General features: G+C 34.5%; 1 protein-coding gene across 3 annotated transcripts; it reads right to left on the bottom strand.

Annotated features, from left to right (window-relative positions):
* Positions 1–308: 308 nt before the first annotated feature.
* On the bottom strand, positions 309–18806 carry LOC135206937 (inositol 2-dehydrogenase-like). 3 transcript variants are annotated; one of them, XM_064238445.1, is made up of 9 exons: positions 18420–18806; positions 10069–10195; positions 9873–9970; positions 8333–8495; positions 6175–6322; positions 5429–5588; positions 1956–2179; positions 1313–1478; positions 309–476 (listed from the first exon to the last, which is right to left on the bottom strand). In XM_064238445.1, exons 2-9 carry the CDS (start codon positions 10149–10151, stop codon positions 355–357), a joined length of 1164 nt encoding a protein of 387 aa, XP_064094515.1. In that variant the 5' UTR covers positions 10152–10195; positions 18420–18806; the 3' UTR covers positions 309–354. The 3 variants fall into 3 exon arrangements, with proteins under 3 accessions (XP_064094515.1, XP_064094514.1, XP_064094516.1); XM_064238444.1 differs by lacking the exon at positions 18420–18806 and adding an exon at positions 15746–15885; XM_064238446.1 differs by lacking the exon at positions 18420–18806 and adding an exon at positions 15790–15883.
* Between the last annotated feature and the right edge of the window lie 709 nt (positions 18807–19515).

Raw genomic sequence — 19515 nt, 5'->3', positions numbered from 1 at the left:
CTGAAAAATAACATCTTGGAGGCTGCTACATATTTTTCACTACCAATACATGAAATCTTTTCAAGGGTTCATGTAACAATGAAACTGAAATTATTTTCTATGTAATAAGAGCTAATTATTTGTCATCCTTTGTTTTCAGTAGCAGATAGTGATGACCACTTGACAATTACCATCGGTGATATTAATAAAAATTTATATCTAATATGGACACTTTTATAAAGGCTTAAACTAAGGTAAGGAATACCCTTCAAGAATAAGTAATTCTATGAAGGTACTTAATATCAGGAACTATCAATAATACACGTATACTTAATATGAAATTAGATCATTCCCTTTACGTATTTCATACATATATCAAAGGTCCACTTGGTACTTAACCTGAATCATACGTCCTGTCTTAACAGATTCCTCAAGTGCTGAGGCAATAATTGAAACATTCACAGTATTCTTTCCTGGGATTGATGCCTCATCAAGACCTGCAAAGACCCATCAAATCATCTCTGTAACAAACAATCCTAAAGAGACATGAGAAAATGGGATGCTTAATGGCAGCTGAGTAAGAGTAACAATTCAGGGGAAACCAAGAGATGAAGTTAAGATGGCAACTGTCTTTGTTACCCAAGAACAATAGATGTGAAGTTCCTACTAAAATTCATCCAATTCTCTTAATTTAACTTCCGAGTGTTATAACGAGATTATGGACTTGAAAGTCATCTGTTTTAATGATTCATATTAATCCTATAGTACATAGGACCCTCATTTTAGCTTTATTTGGGAGGGTTCAGTACTTTTTCTCCATTAAAATGCAAACAGGTGAAAACCCTTTGAGGATATAGTATAGTCATTTGCACCTGCGTATTTTGTGAAACTATGCCAAATTCTAGCCTCCAATAGATTATTTTTTTAATATTGCATCCTCATTTTTATCTTATATTACTCACTTCTCTATCCATTCCTCCACCTTTTTTGTATAGTTGATCATTGAATCATTTATCGGTAATTTATCCCATGTCCAAGCACAACAATTATTTCCTCTAGGAGGTTAAATATAAGAAAATGAAAGAAATAAAGCTAAAGACTGATATCTAATGCACTCTATATTAAGTATTTTTAATCCTTTAGCTTTACAAGTATTTGATATGCAATTACGAATCCTGACAGAAATAGCAAAAACTAAAATTTCACTAAAGTAACACATGAAAAGTAACACCATCAATCACTTAGTTCTTATCTAATTCTCCTTCATTGGTATATGCAAGCAACAAATAGGTACTATTTGCTTTCTTGAAAATACATGATAAAGACTGCTTACCTTGAATTACATCACAGAAGTGTTCAACCTCTGCGATATATCCTTCATAATATCGTGAGGGAAATGAATACTGAATTGGTGGCTGACTGTCTCCATCCACTGTGCTGCTTGTGAGGTTATACGGCCTCTCGTTTGCTGCAGAGACCATACCCTTCGGACCAAATACCTAAGAGAATGGAAAAACTAAATTACATCCTTGTATGCATATGAGAACATCTGTGATGTGCAGGTAATAAGTAAAAACAGGCTTGAAAAAAACACAAATTGGAGGACAAACATATTCAGAATTTTAAATGTTTCCACACTGAAGCATGAGACTCCGAAACTGTATGTGTGCTTTTGAATATACTTGTTCTCCAATTTGTTGTTTTTTGCAAGTTTCAATGGTTGATACTGATCTGTTATCAACAATTCAGGCTCATATACAATGTCTTTTCATTACAGGTTAACAGTTGAATAGGAAGAGAATAATGCAAAATTGTTTGGACTTATTTGAGAACACTGTTTGTAGTCTTGCTTCCTATGTAAAACGATTATACATTCTGTTATTTAGATTATACGTCAGAAAACTTTAGCACTTCAATATAAGTTTGTTACAAGCAGTTTCTTGTGGAAACTGTATACGTAAAGCCACCATTCTTACCTCAATGCGCTGATCATAACCATAGACTGCATTACGACTTAAATCTGTCGTAGAAATTGCCCCTGAAGCAAATTTCATTATGAAAGCTACTGTGTCATGATCCCCAATTGCAGCAACTTCAGGGATGAAAGAAGAAGCTGAAGCAAAGACATGTGTTGGATAATCTCCAATCACCCAGCAGATGAGATCAATGTCGTGGACTGCACAATCATGGAAAATGCCACCTAGAAGAATACAGTAGTTGGGATAATTCATTCTTGTTGCCCTTAAACTTACAATAAAGAATTTTTTCCTTATTCTGTTAAGATACTGAAATGAACATTAAAAGAAACAGACCTTGTTTTGAAATGTGATCACATGGTGGTCAGGGCACTTGAATAGTAAGTATTTGGCCCTTGTTACATCTACAGTTTGCAATGGCCTGTGTTACCAAAGGTATTACAGAAAATGTTTAGATTGTAAAAAAAAACATATTACTTAACTAAGGATATTATGTCAAGTGTTTGAGGTATATTTAGCCATAGCTATGCAATTGGCTTGCATTCAATCATGAACAGGCAGAAAGGAAGAGCTTGTAAGGGAAACCAAACTTCTCATGGAATAAAACAAGGATGCATTCCAAGAGATCATGACCCGCGCTTTGACCTAAATGGACATAGTTTTTTTAACTCTCATGACAATAAATATCTTCTAAATCACTTATAATATCACATAAAACATTGATCTGCCATAAATGCTGTTAAGATACATTTTAAAATTAAAGAAAAATATTTGTGGGAAAAAATATTAGGTTCTGTATTGGGTTAAAAACTGCAAAATCCCATCTAAGGTTGCTCAGAATATTGAACATTAAAAATCTGCAAATTAAAGTTGATTAGTAACATTCTAAAAACGAAAATATTCCTTTTGCTCACCTTAACCCATGTCCAATTCATGCAAAGCCGTCAATTAATCCCCATCCCATCTCCCCTCTGAATGCAGTAAGGCTAGAGTTCCTCATAATCATCCTGAGCAACCAGCTCAAATAATGATAAAACAACAGGAAGTACTATTTAGTTTTCAGTATGAGTGGGTGACTTAGACCTGGTAGAGAATAGAGAGTAGAGAGATGGGTAGCTTCCCCAGAGGCTGACATATGTGGGAAAGATGCATGTGGGTGCAATGAATAAGGAGAGGATTCTAGACCAGACATCAAATAAATTGAAGTTGCCATGAACAGAAGAGGAAGTGAACAAGAAGAGTAGCCAGTACGATGAGGTTTGAAAAACACCAAACAGTTGTCTGCTGCTTCTCCATTTTTTAAGCCATAAATATCTGAAAGTATTTTCTTTTAGATGTCTGGATCAATCCCCCTTCATAAAATTCACGGCATCCTCAGACTGTGACAGATTTTCAGAAACTTCATATTTAACACCTTAGGAGCATTTGGATTCTATGCTCTGGGTGTGCTTCTACTTAAGCGCCTATAACTAAATGCTAACAAGTTTTGCTGTGACTTGAGCAGTTCAACATCATTCTCTTAATCCACCTTGTCATAACCTGATCTAGCACAACACCCTAACATTATCCTTACAAAACATGTTCACAGTAGGGGCACCCTTGAGGTTGGAGACACATTAAAGTACCACCGCTCCTAAAAACACACCCTTGTGGTTGGAGATATATTAAAGTATCACCTCTCCCAAAAACAGGGTCCAGCATAAAAGACTGGACTTCATCCCAAGCATCAACTTGGAAGTCCAATAAACTTGTACAATAAACTTCCACTTGTAATCCCTGGCCATCTTATCAGGGCTAATGCTGAGAAACTGAACAAAACTCTTTATCATGGGCAAATGACTGTAGGTCTTGAACACTGCAATGCCCCTTGGTCTATGCGCTGGATGACAAGAATAAAAAATCATTGAAATATTGTGGTATCAGTCTTCCATGGTCTTGAGATAACTTAAATCACCAATCTACATGGCAAAAATAGTTGGGAATATTATTCTACTTGATGTACTACTCAAGAGCTGAACCAATCTTGAAACTACTGCTGATGACTACTGACATCAAAGTGTTTGAGCTGCATATCCAGACTACCAAAAGTTCCTCCTTGTTTAACTTCTTTAGTGTCCAGAGATTCTCTTGGTGGTATATGGTACATGTATGGACAGGGACATCAATATCAGTTCTCCTTCAGCACTGATATACATACTGTACTCTATACAAGGGTGGCAAAGTTTCTGGCAGCCTTAAAATCTTGGTTGTGTAGTGTTCTTCCACAAGACACCAGCCTCACCCTTATTTAAGATTTGCTTAGTGCTGTAACCGTATCTCAAATCCACTACTTTTGTATTGTTTGAAGTATCATCACAGCCTCCTAATCAATATTCACAACAACTATTGATGCATTAGCAAACTGAACATTGGCTCACTTCTCAAATCTCTCAAACTACATGACTTGCAACAGTCTCATGTCCCCTTGTAATCTCGGCCTTCAACTTGATGCATGAGATGGGAAATAAAGATTAGGTTTTCATCATCATGATCTGGGAGTGATGGGTTCATGTGTGCTGATGACCCTTTCAGCGATCAAGGAGGACAAGTTCAGACTTACAGAACCAATGGCATCTTTCTTCTGAGGGTTCTTCTGCTTGTCACTGGCACCTCATTAAAATTTAACCTCCAGAGCCAAATACTACACTTGCACTTCAAGAGGTTTTCAGCACTTCAACATCACTGCATGTACACAGTACTCATTAATTTTACAAGGCAATTGTTTAGAATTTACTTCAAGATTCAGAACTTAATCAATGGCCTAAACTTTCTCAATGCACAGGCATAAGAGAACAGGTTTTGGCAACACAGATTTACTTTTCACTGATTACTGGCTGCAGACTGATGCATAACATGCTCCTGCACAAGTAGCACCTGCCTAGAAGGTACATATATATGAAGTTTTGTAATAATTCAGCATATTTCTTAATAGAACTGCTGTCTCTGTAGCCTGGTAAGTAAGCACTGTTGAAATATTTCAATCATATAGCATTCAAGTTTTAATATTCATTCTTACAGAGTGAACACTGTGTAAGCAAAAAAAATTTTGCACAACTGTTTACAAAACAAATACATAGCCAGGCCTGACTGTACTGTAGAAGGTTACCTTAGCTGCTAAGAACTGCTGCCAAACAGGTAAGTCTAGGCCACTTTTTCATTATTTTTTTTTTAATTCCAGTTATGGATCTTCATTTCAATTTCCATAATACTTTTCACACTTTGTTTACTGTGTATTAACCTTTCCATTCATCACTTTAGTTTCTTTAGTTTAGACCCTTTCTCTTATCCTATACTTGGAACCATTTTGCTTTCCCCCTCTTTAGTTGAGTACCTAAAATTTTACTCTTCATCAGTACTCCAGCACATTATGTAATCTGGACATATATTTTGTTCTAAACATAAAAAAAATAATTTAACAAAAATAAAGTAATTACCTGATACTTTTAAATAGTCAATGGAAGGAAGAGGAGAATCTCTTGCAACAGTCTTAACCAGATGGATCTGTCCAACTGCCCCTGAACGTGCACGCCTCTGTAATTCTTTGAAACTCGGATCAAACCGACGATTGAAGGCACATAACAGAGGCCTCTTCATCTGGAAAGGAAAGATGATATTCCAAATTTTTCACTTGAAACCGAATATTCAAGTAACAGTAGCTAGCTGAATTAAAAAACATATGACACAAGGCATAAACATAATGGGGAAATTGAACGCTCCTAAATATGACAAAGAAAAAAACAGAAAATTCCTTTCATACACATGTGAGTGTTTTTCACTTAATTGCACCATCATGAGTTGCAGAATAAAAATCTATTTTTCCCAGAATGAAGACCTGACATAGATTTTTAATTCTGAAATCATATTACAACAACTGAAACCACACTGAGATATGATTAGTTTTTCCTTTTATTTTTTAATAAAGCCTTTAGAGTTGCACACAAAACAACTTAATAAAACAATTATAATTACTGAATATAACAGTTCTCCATCTACTTAAAAATGGAGATGTTGTGTGATAAAAAAAAGGAAATAAAAGATATTAACATTCAAGAATTCTTTTACTCTAAAAAAAAGCCAGGGTAAAAAAGCATGGTGAATAACAAAACTAAGAAATAAAACAAATTACGTATGTTAGTAGTTTTAAAAGTCATAACTTCAAACAGTTGCCACAGAAAGTTACCTCTTTTGCAATCTGGTAGCATTCGCGAGTCTCATTTAAATTTTCAGCGATGGGTTTCTCACAGAGGACAGCCTTTCCAGATTTCAGTCCTTTTATAACCAGATCTTTGTGCATGTATGTTGGCGTAGCTATGATGATGCCATGGATACTATGTAGTTGAGAAGATAAATTTAAAGTTAAAATGGTTCCTCTAAGTGCTTGTTGAAATTATGATCTTTATAATGATACTGGGGTGTTATGGAGCTGGGATGATGAAAAAGTTAAAATTGTTTCATTAAATGGTGCTGAAATACAATCTATGATGATACTGTGGGTGTTATGGAGCTGGGATGATGAAAATGGTTTCACTGAGTGTTCAATGAAATTACCTTCTATGATGTTCCTGAAATTATGATCTGTGATGATACCATGGGTACTTTGAAGTTGGGATGATGAAAGCATGGTTAAAATGGTTCCTCTAAATGACCCTTGAAGACATGATCTGTGATGATACCATGGATACTATGAAGTTGGGACAATGAACAGAAAGTTAAAATGGTTCCTCTAAATGTCCCTTGAAGTTACAATTCATGATTCCATGGATGCTATGAAGTTGGGACAATGAAAGGAAGTTAAAATAGTTCCTCTAAGTGTTACTTGAAGATATGATACATGATGATTCTATAGATACTATGAAGTAGAGACAATGAAAAAGTTAAAATGAGTCCTCTAAGTGTCCTTTGAAGTTACAATACATGACAATGCCACAGATTCTATGAAGTTGTGACAATGAAAAGATAGTTAAAATGGTTACTCTAAGTATCTCTTGATGTTATGATCCATGATGATAGCATGAATACTACAAAGTTGGGACAATGAAAATAAAGCTCAAATGATTCATTCCTCTAAGTGTCCCTTGAAGCTCTGCTCCATGGTGATGCCATGGATACTATGAAGTTGGGACAATGAAAAGAGAGTTAAAATGGTTCCATTACATTTGCTGTGCTCAGAAAGAAAAGTATGAGGGAGTTGGCACAAAATCCATTGGTAGTGACACGAAACGTGAATCCTAGTAGAATCGCGAAATATATTTATCAAAATTATTATTATTATAAAGGATTATTTTATCCAGACCTCTGAGCCTAACAACGCCTCTTCTCGGGCTGGTTTTATCAAAATTAGGAAGACCAGAAGAATAAAAGCAATAATTCATATAAAAGCTATTAGACGCTGTGGCAGAAGTGCTACAGTCAGATGAACTCATCTGTACACCAAATGTAACAGATGTGTTCACAAGAGATCCTCAGGATTACAAACTATCCATGGAGAGATTTTCGGTGCCCAAAAGTATACAAGAGTAGAAGGCAAAGAGATGGGAGTTGAGACCCCTATCATTATACCTGCATGGACAGGTTTTAAGAGAGATCAAGAATTTTTGTTACTTTATGGACACAGGACTGGGGCAGGAGATGAGAGAGCAATAAGAAAGAGAGCACTTGCAGCATGGTTGAAATGGAGGGAGACAAGGCTACTGCACTGGTAAGTAAAAATGTTCCATTCCCAGAGTACAAAGGCTTACAATAGTGCACACAGAAGGGCTGTAGTATCTTATGCAGTAGAAACAAATATTCTAGGGTCTCAAAGATTTCGATGGTTTTGGCATGCGATAAGAAATTATAAGGATGATGACCTAGGCTGAATGAGAGTTCAAGTAGACAGAGTTCAGGACAGAGATGAACAGATAGAACTCTTTTCATATCTAACCCAAAAAATGGAAAAGCTTATGTAAAATTGTTTAAAATGATGATGTAGTTAATGTAACGAAATACTTATTGAGTCAGCTAATAAGGAATCTGCTAACATTTCTAAAGCAACGTGTGGAAAACAACCAGGATGACACAAGAGGAAGGATATAACCTCGCAACTAATATCAAGTCGAATAATACACATAAACGAATACTAACAGAATACATAATGTGTTTGTCTTGAAAAAGGTTGAATGAAAACCTGAAGCGGAACTTAGGGCCTGCTCACTGGAGGGAGAAAATAATCTTTAATCAGGTCTATGAAGAACTTTGTGCTAAAAGAAAAAAATTCCCTCAACACATGAAAATATTCTTTGAAGATACTTAAATACATGAACATATAAGCAAAAGGAATGTAAATAAAATAAACAAACCTTGGATCCTGAAACACTTTGTCTTCTTCTTCTGGTGACAGTATGGAGGACTCTGGTAGTTTCCACTCCCGCTGAACTCTCAACAACTTTCCACGGTCAGGTTCAACAATGTACTTCAAGGTTAGTCGTGAATTTTTCATAACGTTGTTCAGATGTATGGAACCTATAATCAAATTGAGCATACTATGAACGTTAAGCAATGCTTACTTTTTTATCTTCTTTACACTACTTCCCACCTCTTCCCAGGGATTAGGAAAAGTAAGGAACATTAAAGTCTAAAACACTGCAAACATGACTTAATATTGGCGTATAGATATAAATACAGGTTTCATAAATTTAAAGGACTTAACTGAATTACAGAAAAATATCCAGTTTTCCTTGCTATAATGTCACATTTAACTACTTTTGTGCCACGCAACTGCTTGTTTTGGCCAGAATTGGCACCAGTGATAACCTACAATGCATGCGCAATTGCTAGATGTTTATTTTCTTGTCCAAAATTTTGCATTGCTGATTGTTAACTATGAAATATTGTAGTTCACCATCGGAATATTAAATGAGAGAAAGTAGGGAAAATTATGAAAGCATAACCTGAAAAGCCTGCTCAGTCTTTAAAAGAATTTGCTCATCATTATTTTTTAGGCATTCACTCATTACAATCTTGTCTACCCTATAAAATGGATTATCTGATCCTGTGTACTTACTTGACCCTGTATCCCTCCATCAAAATCATTATATAATTCTCCCACTGAAATTCAGTTGGAGATGAATTTCTCGCCGAAATAACTAAAATTTTCCATTTTTGATGGATGACAAAAGTAACTTATTTCAATCACTTTAGAACATGTAGTCCACATGCCACTACGTACCATGTTTGTGATCTGCATTATCTTGCAATACAGACCCTTTTCGTGTTTTATGGTTAATATTGCACTGGGTAGCATGAGGCCCGTGGATATAACTTTTTTTCCGTACGCCCCTCAGATTCAAATATGATATGACAACCTTTCCAGAAGCAAAATGAGAATGGAATATATAGAATTTAGGCTAAAGGCTAAGCATTGTGACCTATGAGGTCGTTCAGCGCTGAAAGGAAAACAGAGTAAAAAGGTTTTAAAGGTGTAACAGGAGGAAAACCTCGCAGTTGCACTATGAAGCAATTGTTATGAGTGGATGAAAATTAACATGGAAGCAAGACAATATGAACGGAGGTATAGAAAAATGAATGAAAAGGCTTGCAGCCAGGGACAAAAGGATGCTGTGAAGAGCCTAAGTAATGACTACAGTGCACCATATGAAGTGCATTAACAACACTAACAACCCCCCCCCCCCCGAGAAAAAGAAAATGAGAAATGCTTGAACTGAAATTAACACTGAGATTTATACAAATACGTACAAACTGATGTGTCTGTACTAAAAGAGAATAAGCTATATAAATATATTCTTGGATATGACAGGGTTCTTAATTGCATAACTGAAGGAAAACTAAGAACACACTACAAGAACCCTTCAATACCTTAACTGACAGGTACCAACTGACCTGCTCTGCCAAGGGCAAAGAGAGCAACGTTTATGTGTTGTAGATTCGAAGGAACTTCTTTTGCTCTACTAGTAATTAAACCTGATCCAAGGAGGTACCTAAAAGGAAAAAAATACATAAGTATTTTTCACTTTGCTTGCTGAGGAATAATTGTTAATTACAACATTTTATTACGATTCTCTATTAAATAACTTACTCTTGATGCTTGAAATCACTTGCATGGGGCTCTGGTTGCTTTTGGGTGTAAGGCGATGGAGCTGCAAATCTGTCAGTGGCCATTTTTTTTTCTTTTTTTTTTTGGTGAACACCCTTGATTGACTTCCCTATGAAGAGAAAGAATAATGAAAAAAAAGCAACACAAATCCAATTTTCATGTCAAAAGTATTCCAAGATTAGCTATCATTGTAGTACTATTTAAACAATCTGAGGTGATTTTATTGATAAAGATCCAATGATTTTGATTAGCCTGGGAGTAAACATTTCACAGACCTTTTGATCAAACTAGCTGTGTTTATTTAGAGCCGGTCTTTTCCATTGAACATTTTATAATTTCTTGCATAAGGTTGATTTTATAATTTACTAGTGATGTTTTAAAATCACGCAGTTGTATAATAGGTTTCTGTATATCTAACAGGCCTAAAATATTTCAGAAATTATTGTATGTAAATAGGTATATTAAAGAATTTCCTGCTCTGCTATAAATTTGGAATAATAAAATGTGGTCAGAGTTGAATGAGAATGTTGTATGTGAGATATAATCCAGATACCTTGTGTACACTAATGAGAGTACTATATGATTAAAGGCATGTCCATAAAATTAGTGCAAGTGAAGAAGCAATGTTACAAATACTAAAGTTACGTGCTGTTAATGTACTTTTGTTATCAGAGCCTGAAGGAAACACAAGAACGGTCTGATTTTATCAACATTTAACTTAAATGAATAAAAAAATAATAATCCTTAACTAAGAAATATTTCTAACATATTTCTAATCCTTTAATCTTCATATCGAAATTCTTTTAACAAACTCCTATATAATCTCTAAAGGCTCACTGAGTCACTGTACATTTTTGGTTTCTTTTTCAAGCACCACTGAAGCACACACAAGGAGTTGCCTGTGAATCATACCTAAATATTTCATCCAATTTTGGGGTACGAGTTTATCATAATTCCAGATCGTGACAAAACAAAAGAACCCAATCTCAACGCCAGAGTAATCGCATGATTAGTTAACTGTCGAGGTACCACAACACAGCTCCCCCATGATGGACCCAAACCAATACACCAACCCATACATTTTCAAGAAATACCTTCGTTTGAAGCAAAGCACTTTTTAATGAAGGGCGGGCCATCATTGATGGACATTTGAGAGCCTTTACTAGCACATTGCTGGTAAAAGACCATTGTGGCAAAAGGACTAGCAACCATTTCGTTGTTTTACTTGACTTTGTGACATTTGCCTTTATATATATATATATATATATATATATATATATATATATATATATATATATATATCAAGACTGAAATACACTAACGTCGTCCACTGATCTATATTCGTGGTTAGTAACACTTGTGCTCTCCAGCATATCTATCTATCTATATATATATATATATATATATATATATATATATATATATATATATATATATATATATATATGTGTGTGTGTGTGTGTGTGTATATATATATATATATATATATATATATATATATATATATATGTATAACAGAATCACGAAGTTAGGAACGTGATAAATCCATAAATAAAGATAAATGCCACGAAGGAAAAATAAACGAAGGAGTCTGCGAGATCTTTCGGCTGAAAAGCCCTTTACTGAAGCAGCTACTGACAAAAATACGAGAAAAGACAATACAAGAAGGTTCGTATAACTGACAGATAGGGATTATAAAAGGATTAGTGCCTAGAATCCGACACACCTGGAAGATAAGAAACCTTCCCAAACAAGCATAAACAAAGGGTGCAATTAAAGGTTTAAGACAATCATCTCAGATACAATCTCCAGACAATTAAAGGATTATAGGTGACAGCTATACGGAACCTGGTAGACAAAACCATATTCACAAAAAATGACAGACATACATTACAATAAAAATTTTTTTTTTTTTTTTTAATAACTCTAAGGCAACTGATTTTTATTTAAGTCAGTAATTATATATTTGAGGTCATTCTTAAACATGTTACAGATACAAGGGTCTAAATGAAAAAGGCCACGACTAACATTGAAATTACAATGAAAAGTAAGTTGTATTAAAGCAGATTCTAAAAGATTTCGTGATAAGACATCTCTTGACCGTGCAATTACTGAACTGTCAATCCAATTAATTCGGTGGTTGTTTTCACTTAAATGAATAAATAATGCATTAGATTTTTGCCCAGTTTTTACAGAGTATTTATGCTGGCTTAGCCTTACTTCTAAGCCCTTGCTCGACTGTCCCAGGTAGAATGAGGGACAATCCATACATGGAATTTTATATATTATGTTGTTGCTTTCTCTGGGGCCATTTTTTATTAACATTCTTTTTAGTGTGTTATTATAGGAAGAAACAAGGTTGACATTAAAAGCTTTTAACAATGGTTTAATGGTTTCAAATCCGTTAAAATAAGGCAAACTGAGAATGTTCTTAGAATTTTCTTTCTGTGTGTTGTTTTCAGTATAAAACTTTTTGTGGGCTTTATTATAACAAATGTCTAATATATGTGAAGGATAGCATAAATCTTTCCCTATTTTTCTTATGTATTCAATTTCTTGATCCAAATATTGTGGACTGACAATTCGTAATGCTCGTAAAAACATAGAGGAAAAAATTGATATTTTTATATTAAGATGGTGGCCTGAGAAGAAATGAACATAGTAATTAAGTTGTTAGTCCGGTTTCCTATAATACTGAATTTACATTGAAATGGTTCTCTATGTATCAAAACATCTAAGAAAGGGAGGCAATTGTCTTTTTTCTAATTCTAGAGTAAACTTAATCGATGGTACCTGGTTATTTAATTTAGAGAGTAAATCATTTACATCAATACCGACAGGAAGAACAGCTAAACAATCATCAACGTAACGATACCACTTTACAGGAATATGAATGATATTAGGTAAGTAGCGTTTTTCGAAGAATTCCATATACAGGTTTGAGAGCAATGGTGATAAAGGATTTCCCATTGCCATGCCAAAAATTTGTTGATAAAATTCACCATTGAATATAAACTTACAATCACAAATGCACAAACTCGTGAGTGAAAAGGAAACTCGACAGAAAACTAAAAAATCTTATTGATAGCAGTGATTGGACTAATTGTGCACGTCAAGATTGTGTTGTTAACTTATCTAGTAAACAAATAAGTGAAAATGTTGTGAGTGCGCTTGGATATGGTTTATCTTTCTTTGCAACAAGTAGACCTTCGGCTTTAATGATTGGGTCATCCCTAAGTAAATTTGAAAAATATTGTGATCTTCCTCAAAATCATGTCGACATGATTAAAGGTATTGTTTACGGAGCTGCCAATGTTAAGCATGAAAGTAACTTCCCTGCTCGCTATAAGAAAAGTTTGACCGATCTTAAAAAGGACAATACTATCCACATCACAAAAGCGGATAAGTCAAATAGTATAGTAATTTTAGATAAAGCTGACTACATATCACGTATGCAAGCCCTACTGGATGATGATGTGACTTATAAAAAACTAACAAAAAACTCCTCTTGATCAAGTCATAAAAAACTTCAATAGCATAGTGAAAAGTATCCTTAAAGATAAAACAGAACTACTAGGCAAATTGTCAGTCAATTCTCCTTCGCTACCTTACTTATATGGATTAGTCAAAACGCACAAAGAAAATAACCCTATGCGGCCTATTATCAGTACTGTTGGTTCAATTTCATATAACTCTCGAAAAATATCATCTAAGATCTTGTCCCCGTTACTTGGAACCATCTCCGATTCTCATATATATAATTCTCTAGATTTAGTTGATAAATTATACAAAATTGCTCTTTGCCCTACTGATAGATTCGTTAGTTTTGACGTATGTTCTCTTTTTACTAAAGTCCCTATAGACTCTATTTTAGAATATCTTAGCAATGAACTAACTCAGCATGAATTACCTCTACCTATAAGTCACATTATTTCACTCACGAGTTTGTGCATTTGTGATTGTAAGTTTATATTCAATGGTGAATTTTATCAACAAATTTTTGGCATGGCAATGGGAAATCCTTTATCACCATTGCTCTCAAACCTGTATATGGAATTCTTCGAAAAAACGCTACTTACCTAATATCATTCATATTCCTGTAAAGTGGTATCGTTACGTTGATGATTGTTTAGCTGTTCTTCCTGTCGGTATTGATGTAAATGATTTACTCTCTAAATTAAATAACCAGGTACCATCGATTAAGTTTACTCTAGAATTAGAAAAAGACAATTGCCTCCCTTTCTTAGATGTTTTGATACATAGAGAACCATTTCAATGTAAATTCAGTATTTATAGGAAACCGACTACAACTTAAATTATGTTCATTTCTTCTCAGGCCACCATCTTAATATAAAAATATCAATTTTTTCCTCTATGTTTTTACGAGCATTACGAATTGTCAGTCCACAATATTTGGATCAAGAAATTGAATACATAAGAAAAATAGGGAAAGATTTATGCTATCCTTCACATATATTAGACATTTGTTATAATAAAGCCCACAAAAAGTTTTATACTGAAAACAACACACAGAAAGAAAATTCTAAGAACATTCTCAGTTTGCCTTATTTTAACGGATTTGAAACCATTAAACCATTGTTAAAAGCTTTTAATGTCAACCTTGTTTCTTCCTATAATAACACACTAAAAAGAATGTTAATAAAAAATGGCCCCAGAGAAAGCAACAACATAATATATAAAATTCCATGTATGGATTGTCCCTCATTCTACCTGGGACAGTCGAGCAAGGGCTTAGAAGTAAGGTTAAGCCAGCATAAATACTCTGTAAAACTGGGCAAAAATCTAATGCATTATTTATTCATTTAAGTGAAAACAACCACCGAATTAATTGGATTGACAGTTCAGTAATTGCACGTCAAGAGATGTCTTATCACGAAATCTTTTAGAATCTGCTTTAATACAACTTACTTTTCATTGTAATTTCAATGTTAGTCGTGGCCTTTTTCATTTAGACCCTTGTATCTGTAACATGTTTAAGAATGACCTCAAATATATAATTACTGACTTAAATAAAAATCAGTTGCCTTAGAGTTATTAAAAAAAAAAAAAAATTTTATTGTAATGTATGTCTGTCATTTTTTGTGAATATGGTTTTGTCTACCAGGTTCCGTATAGCTGTCACCTATAATCCTTTAATTGTCTGAGATTGTATCTGAGATGATTGTCTTAAACCTTTAATTGCACCCTTTGTTTATGCTTGTTTGGGAAGGTTTCTTATCTTCCAGGTGTGTCGGATTCTAGGCACTAATCCTTTTATAATCCCTATCTGTCAGTTATACGAACCTTCTTGTATTGTCTTTTTTTCTCGTATTTTGTCAGTAGCTGCTTCAGTAAAGGGCTTTTTCAGCCGAAAGATCTCGCAGACTCCTTCGTTTATTTTTCCTTCGTGGCATTTATCTTTATAATATATATATATATATATATATATATGTATAAGACACAAAACTCTTTCAATATTACTGACTCAAGTTGAGGGGACTCATTTGCAAAATCTATCCTGAAGTGTTCACGAAAATAGCTATCTGGTCCCTTTCTCAATTGCACTGAAATCAATTTCCTCTGTATGAGTTATTCTACCCGTTCTAAAGAGCTGTAATTTTCCATACAAGTTGTCAATATACGACTTAGATTAAATTACCAATCTTCTTGTCGACGTTTAATGGAGATGTGAACGGCTGTTACCTTCTATCAAGACTGAAATACACTATCGTCGTCCACTGATCTATATTCGTGGTTAGTAACACTTGTGCTCTCCAGCATATCTGCAGCGTTTAACTGAACGATATCATCCCCCTTTTCAAATCACTCGTTCAGTTTTTTTTTTTTTTTTTTTTTTTTGTTTTTTTTTTTTTTTTTTTTGGTATCAAGAAGAAAAGATAACCTTTGATGGACCTTTCATCTTTCATATATAGTTCCACTCGCACACCATGACTGAAGTCTGTAAATCTACTAAAGAAATACATATTGTAGTACCAGACAACGTATAATGTTATTTCCGAATGAAATTCCGGTCAATTTGGTTTCAAAATCTTTTCAAGTATTAAAAGTCTGTTTCTATCGCAGCTCCAGTCAGAAACTTTCCTTCCACCTCCAAACCATATCTTTTATTACAATTTAAATCGCAAACATCAAAGGTGATTTAAAGGGTCCCTTTCATACCTCAGTGTTTATTGCAAATTCACTCGATAAAACTCCAAAATCAACATGGTATCTACTTAGATCCTGAATGAACCGTCGACAAATTTACAAAGCCTGTCTAATAGAACTCATATTACTACATATATAATAATAGCTGGAACTCATGCTAAGTGAGAGATAAACAAAGAGAGAAAAAGAAGTAATATGGACAGTTTGTCAAAGGAGGGATGAAACACTAATGGACAGAGAAAGGCTAAATGAGACGGGAACTTTCAAACAACCTATACATTCAGGAACACTAATACCAAAACAAGTTTCTTGAGGTGGGATTTAATTACAGATTTAATAAGGGAAGATGAGACAACAAGCAGGCTCAGCCTCAGGCTTAGGTAATATGGAAATAAACATGAATGAAACTACATGGACTGGTGTTCCATAAAAGTAAATCCTGTAATTACTTTTGTAACATCCTCTTTTGTATGTTGCATGGTTGTTACTCATTACACACACACATGAACTTTGAATCGTGTGGTTTAAATATTTTCTTAATATTCAGTAGCTGAAATAGTTCTGATTTTACCGTACCTAAAAACCTCTGTTCACTCTGTTAACAAAGAAAAAAAATCGCGCTAATATTAGTTAAATATACGTATACTAATAGGTACATATTGTACATGATGCTGCCCTGCTTTCGTAAACCCCACCAAAAGTGCCTGTTCTCGTTGTGATCCATTTGAAAATTTTCTTTAAACTACATGGTTTTTATGAGCAGTTAGGGTTTCCTATTGTTTCGAGAATTATTTACTTACAAAAGACTCCATTCTATCAGCGATGACTATCAAAATCATTCGATTCACACCTAAGTGTTATTCCACATTTCAGTGGCCAAAGCAATTAGGTATGCGTTCAAACAACTTTCAATAGCTCTAGTCTGTGGTTCATGCATTGCGAAACGATTAACGGACTCGAAAATCATCGCAAAATTCTCGGCAATGAAGAATTCACTTTCTAAACTTAATGGGCATTTCTTATTACAGAAAATTCATGTAGCCTATATGCTACATTGCCTTCATCTCGGACTAACCATGGCAGTTTGGACTAAAGGATATCCTGGTCTGATGGTTTATCACAGAACGTAATGTGAAAAATGGAAATAAAAAAGGTAAAACGTTCTGTACGGCATTCGGTTTCACTTGTTCAAGCTATGTCAGCTATACTTAGGTGCTAATTGTCCTTAATATTACCTAATGTGCCATGTTAGTATTTTCATTAAAATTTTACTTTAAACCCCGATGACTTTTGAACGTAAAAAGATCATTTTCAAGTCTTTTAATGTGCGTTTTGAACGTTTCTGACGTTCATCTTGCTATCAAATGAACTAACAAACCACATCAAACCTAACCTAACCTAACTTAGGGTGGGCTACGCGTACAGTCCGTACCTTTGGGTATATATAATACCAGAGGGTTTAATGTCCGTGTGTTTTAACTTGTTTTGGTTTTTCCTACCCAAAAACCTACCTTTCCCACTGTGGTGTTCGGATTATAGTTGCATATAGTACGATGGGACCTACTAGGTAGCTAGCATGCTATGTAAAAAATATTCTACTTATGCCACTAAAATCAGAAAATTCCAAGTAGGTACACATAAACATGGGAAAACTATATTTTCAAGCCCTTAGTGCAGTATTGGTCAAGAATAAAATTATCCTAAATCCATATGGTACCTAGTATAGGCTACCTATAGGTATACCTTTACTCCGTTTTTTTCCATCTGTCCATCCGCCTGTGGTGTTTTGGCATGGTAACACTGCGTCCCGGGCTTTAAATAGTTACGCTATGTGTAAGTTTTAGGTAAATAAAAGGATATCTGGGTGTACATTTGCAACTGAAAAGTGTTTTAACAATTTACTGTATGCGAATTACACCGTTAATATTCGAAATAGGATATTATTTAAGGCCAGGGGCGCAGTGTTACCATGCGCAAACACCACAGGCGGATGGACAGATGGAAAAATACAGAGTATAGGTAGTAGAATACGAAATCATTAGTCATACATATAGTACTACCAGGTATATCTTAATGTACGATAAGCATGTACTACCAAGTATATCTTAATGTACGATAAGCATGCTCCTAATGCCTAGTTTTAAAGTAACTGAACCTTTTCTTACCTTAACCTCGAATATTTGTGAATAGTATTTCCCCAACTCATTTGCTACCATGCATGCCCTTTATGTCAGTGGCCTAGGTTTGAGTTAGCAGTCGTGGCAATGAACGTGGAAGGATGCGTCGTTGTAGGTTTAGTTAGCACGAAGCATTGCGCTCAAAGTCCTTATGAGATTTATCTGAAAGCACACCTATTCAACAACTGAACTGAAGTGCTGCGTGCATGGGATATAAAAAGCTTTCATTGAATTCACGAAATATGTGGTCATTTTTCTTTTTACTACCCTTCTTCATGTATGTCGTTTTAGGATCCAATACACCGAGGCTTCGGCGAAAAATTGTTACACATAAATAAGGAAACGTTGTGCACGTTCTTAGTAGTTCTAGTCACACAAATAGAAAGGTGCATTTGTTGTGATGCTATAGCTGAATGGTTGGAAATGTCTGGGGTACTTAAGAGAAAAAAATGAACTTCCACGTTAACTTTTTTCTTTATCTACAATATTTACAGAACTTTTATAATAAAATGTGCAAGGATTATACGGCAATTTTGTGATGAACAGATAATTTGTAAACATCTATTACATGCATTTGATAACATCTTTCAGACTCAAGGTTAGTAAACAAGTATGTTCTCGTGAAGATAATGATAACAGCACTTCACAAAGGAGGAGAGATTGCAGATAAAGCATAGTGGTGTCGATGAGAGAGTGGTTTTAGTAACAGTAACACTGTCACTGTAAACAGGTTGGAAACCAGGTTATATCATAGGCTTTGATTATGATTCAGCCCATGGGCGGACACCCATGATACTTATCAATGAACCAGTATCACTGTCATGAAGGGGTTGAATAAAGGTTTCATAATGACCTAGACACACTCTAATATAAACCCTGACCTAATTGATATTCAGAACAGGCAACACTTTCGTTACACAAAGGCTAGAGATTATAAGATAAAAAAATGTTCGAATACTCGCTAGAAAAAATAACATTAAAGCTTTCAGGGGAAAAATTTGTTGTAGCCCTATCGTTAATATATAATATATATATATATATAAAATATATATATATCATATATATATATATACCATATATATAA

Source organism: Macrobrachium nipponense, chromosome 31 (genome assembly GCF_015104395.2).
Source record: "Macrobrachium nipponense isolate FS-2020 chromosome 31, ASM1510439v2, whole genome shotgun sequence".
Lineage (NCBI taxonomy): Eukaryota > Metazoa > Arthropoda > Malacostraca > Decapoda > Palaemonidae > Macrobrachium > Macrobrachium nipponense.
The sequence above is the reverse complement of the archived record's forward strand: the minus strand, read 5'-3'. Positions and strand labels throughout refer to the sequence as shown.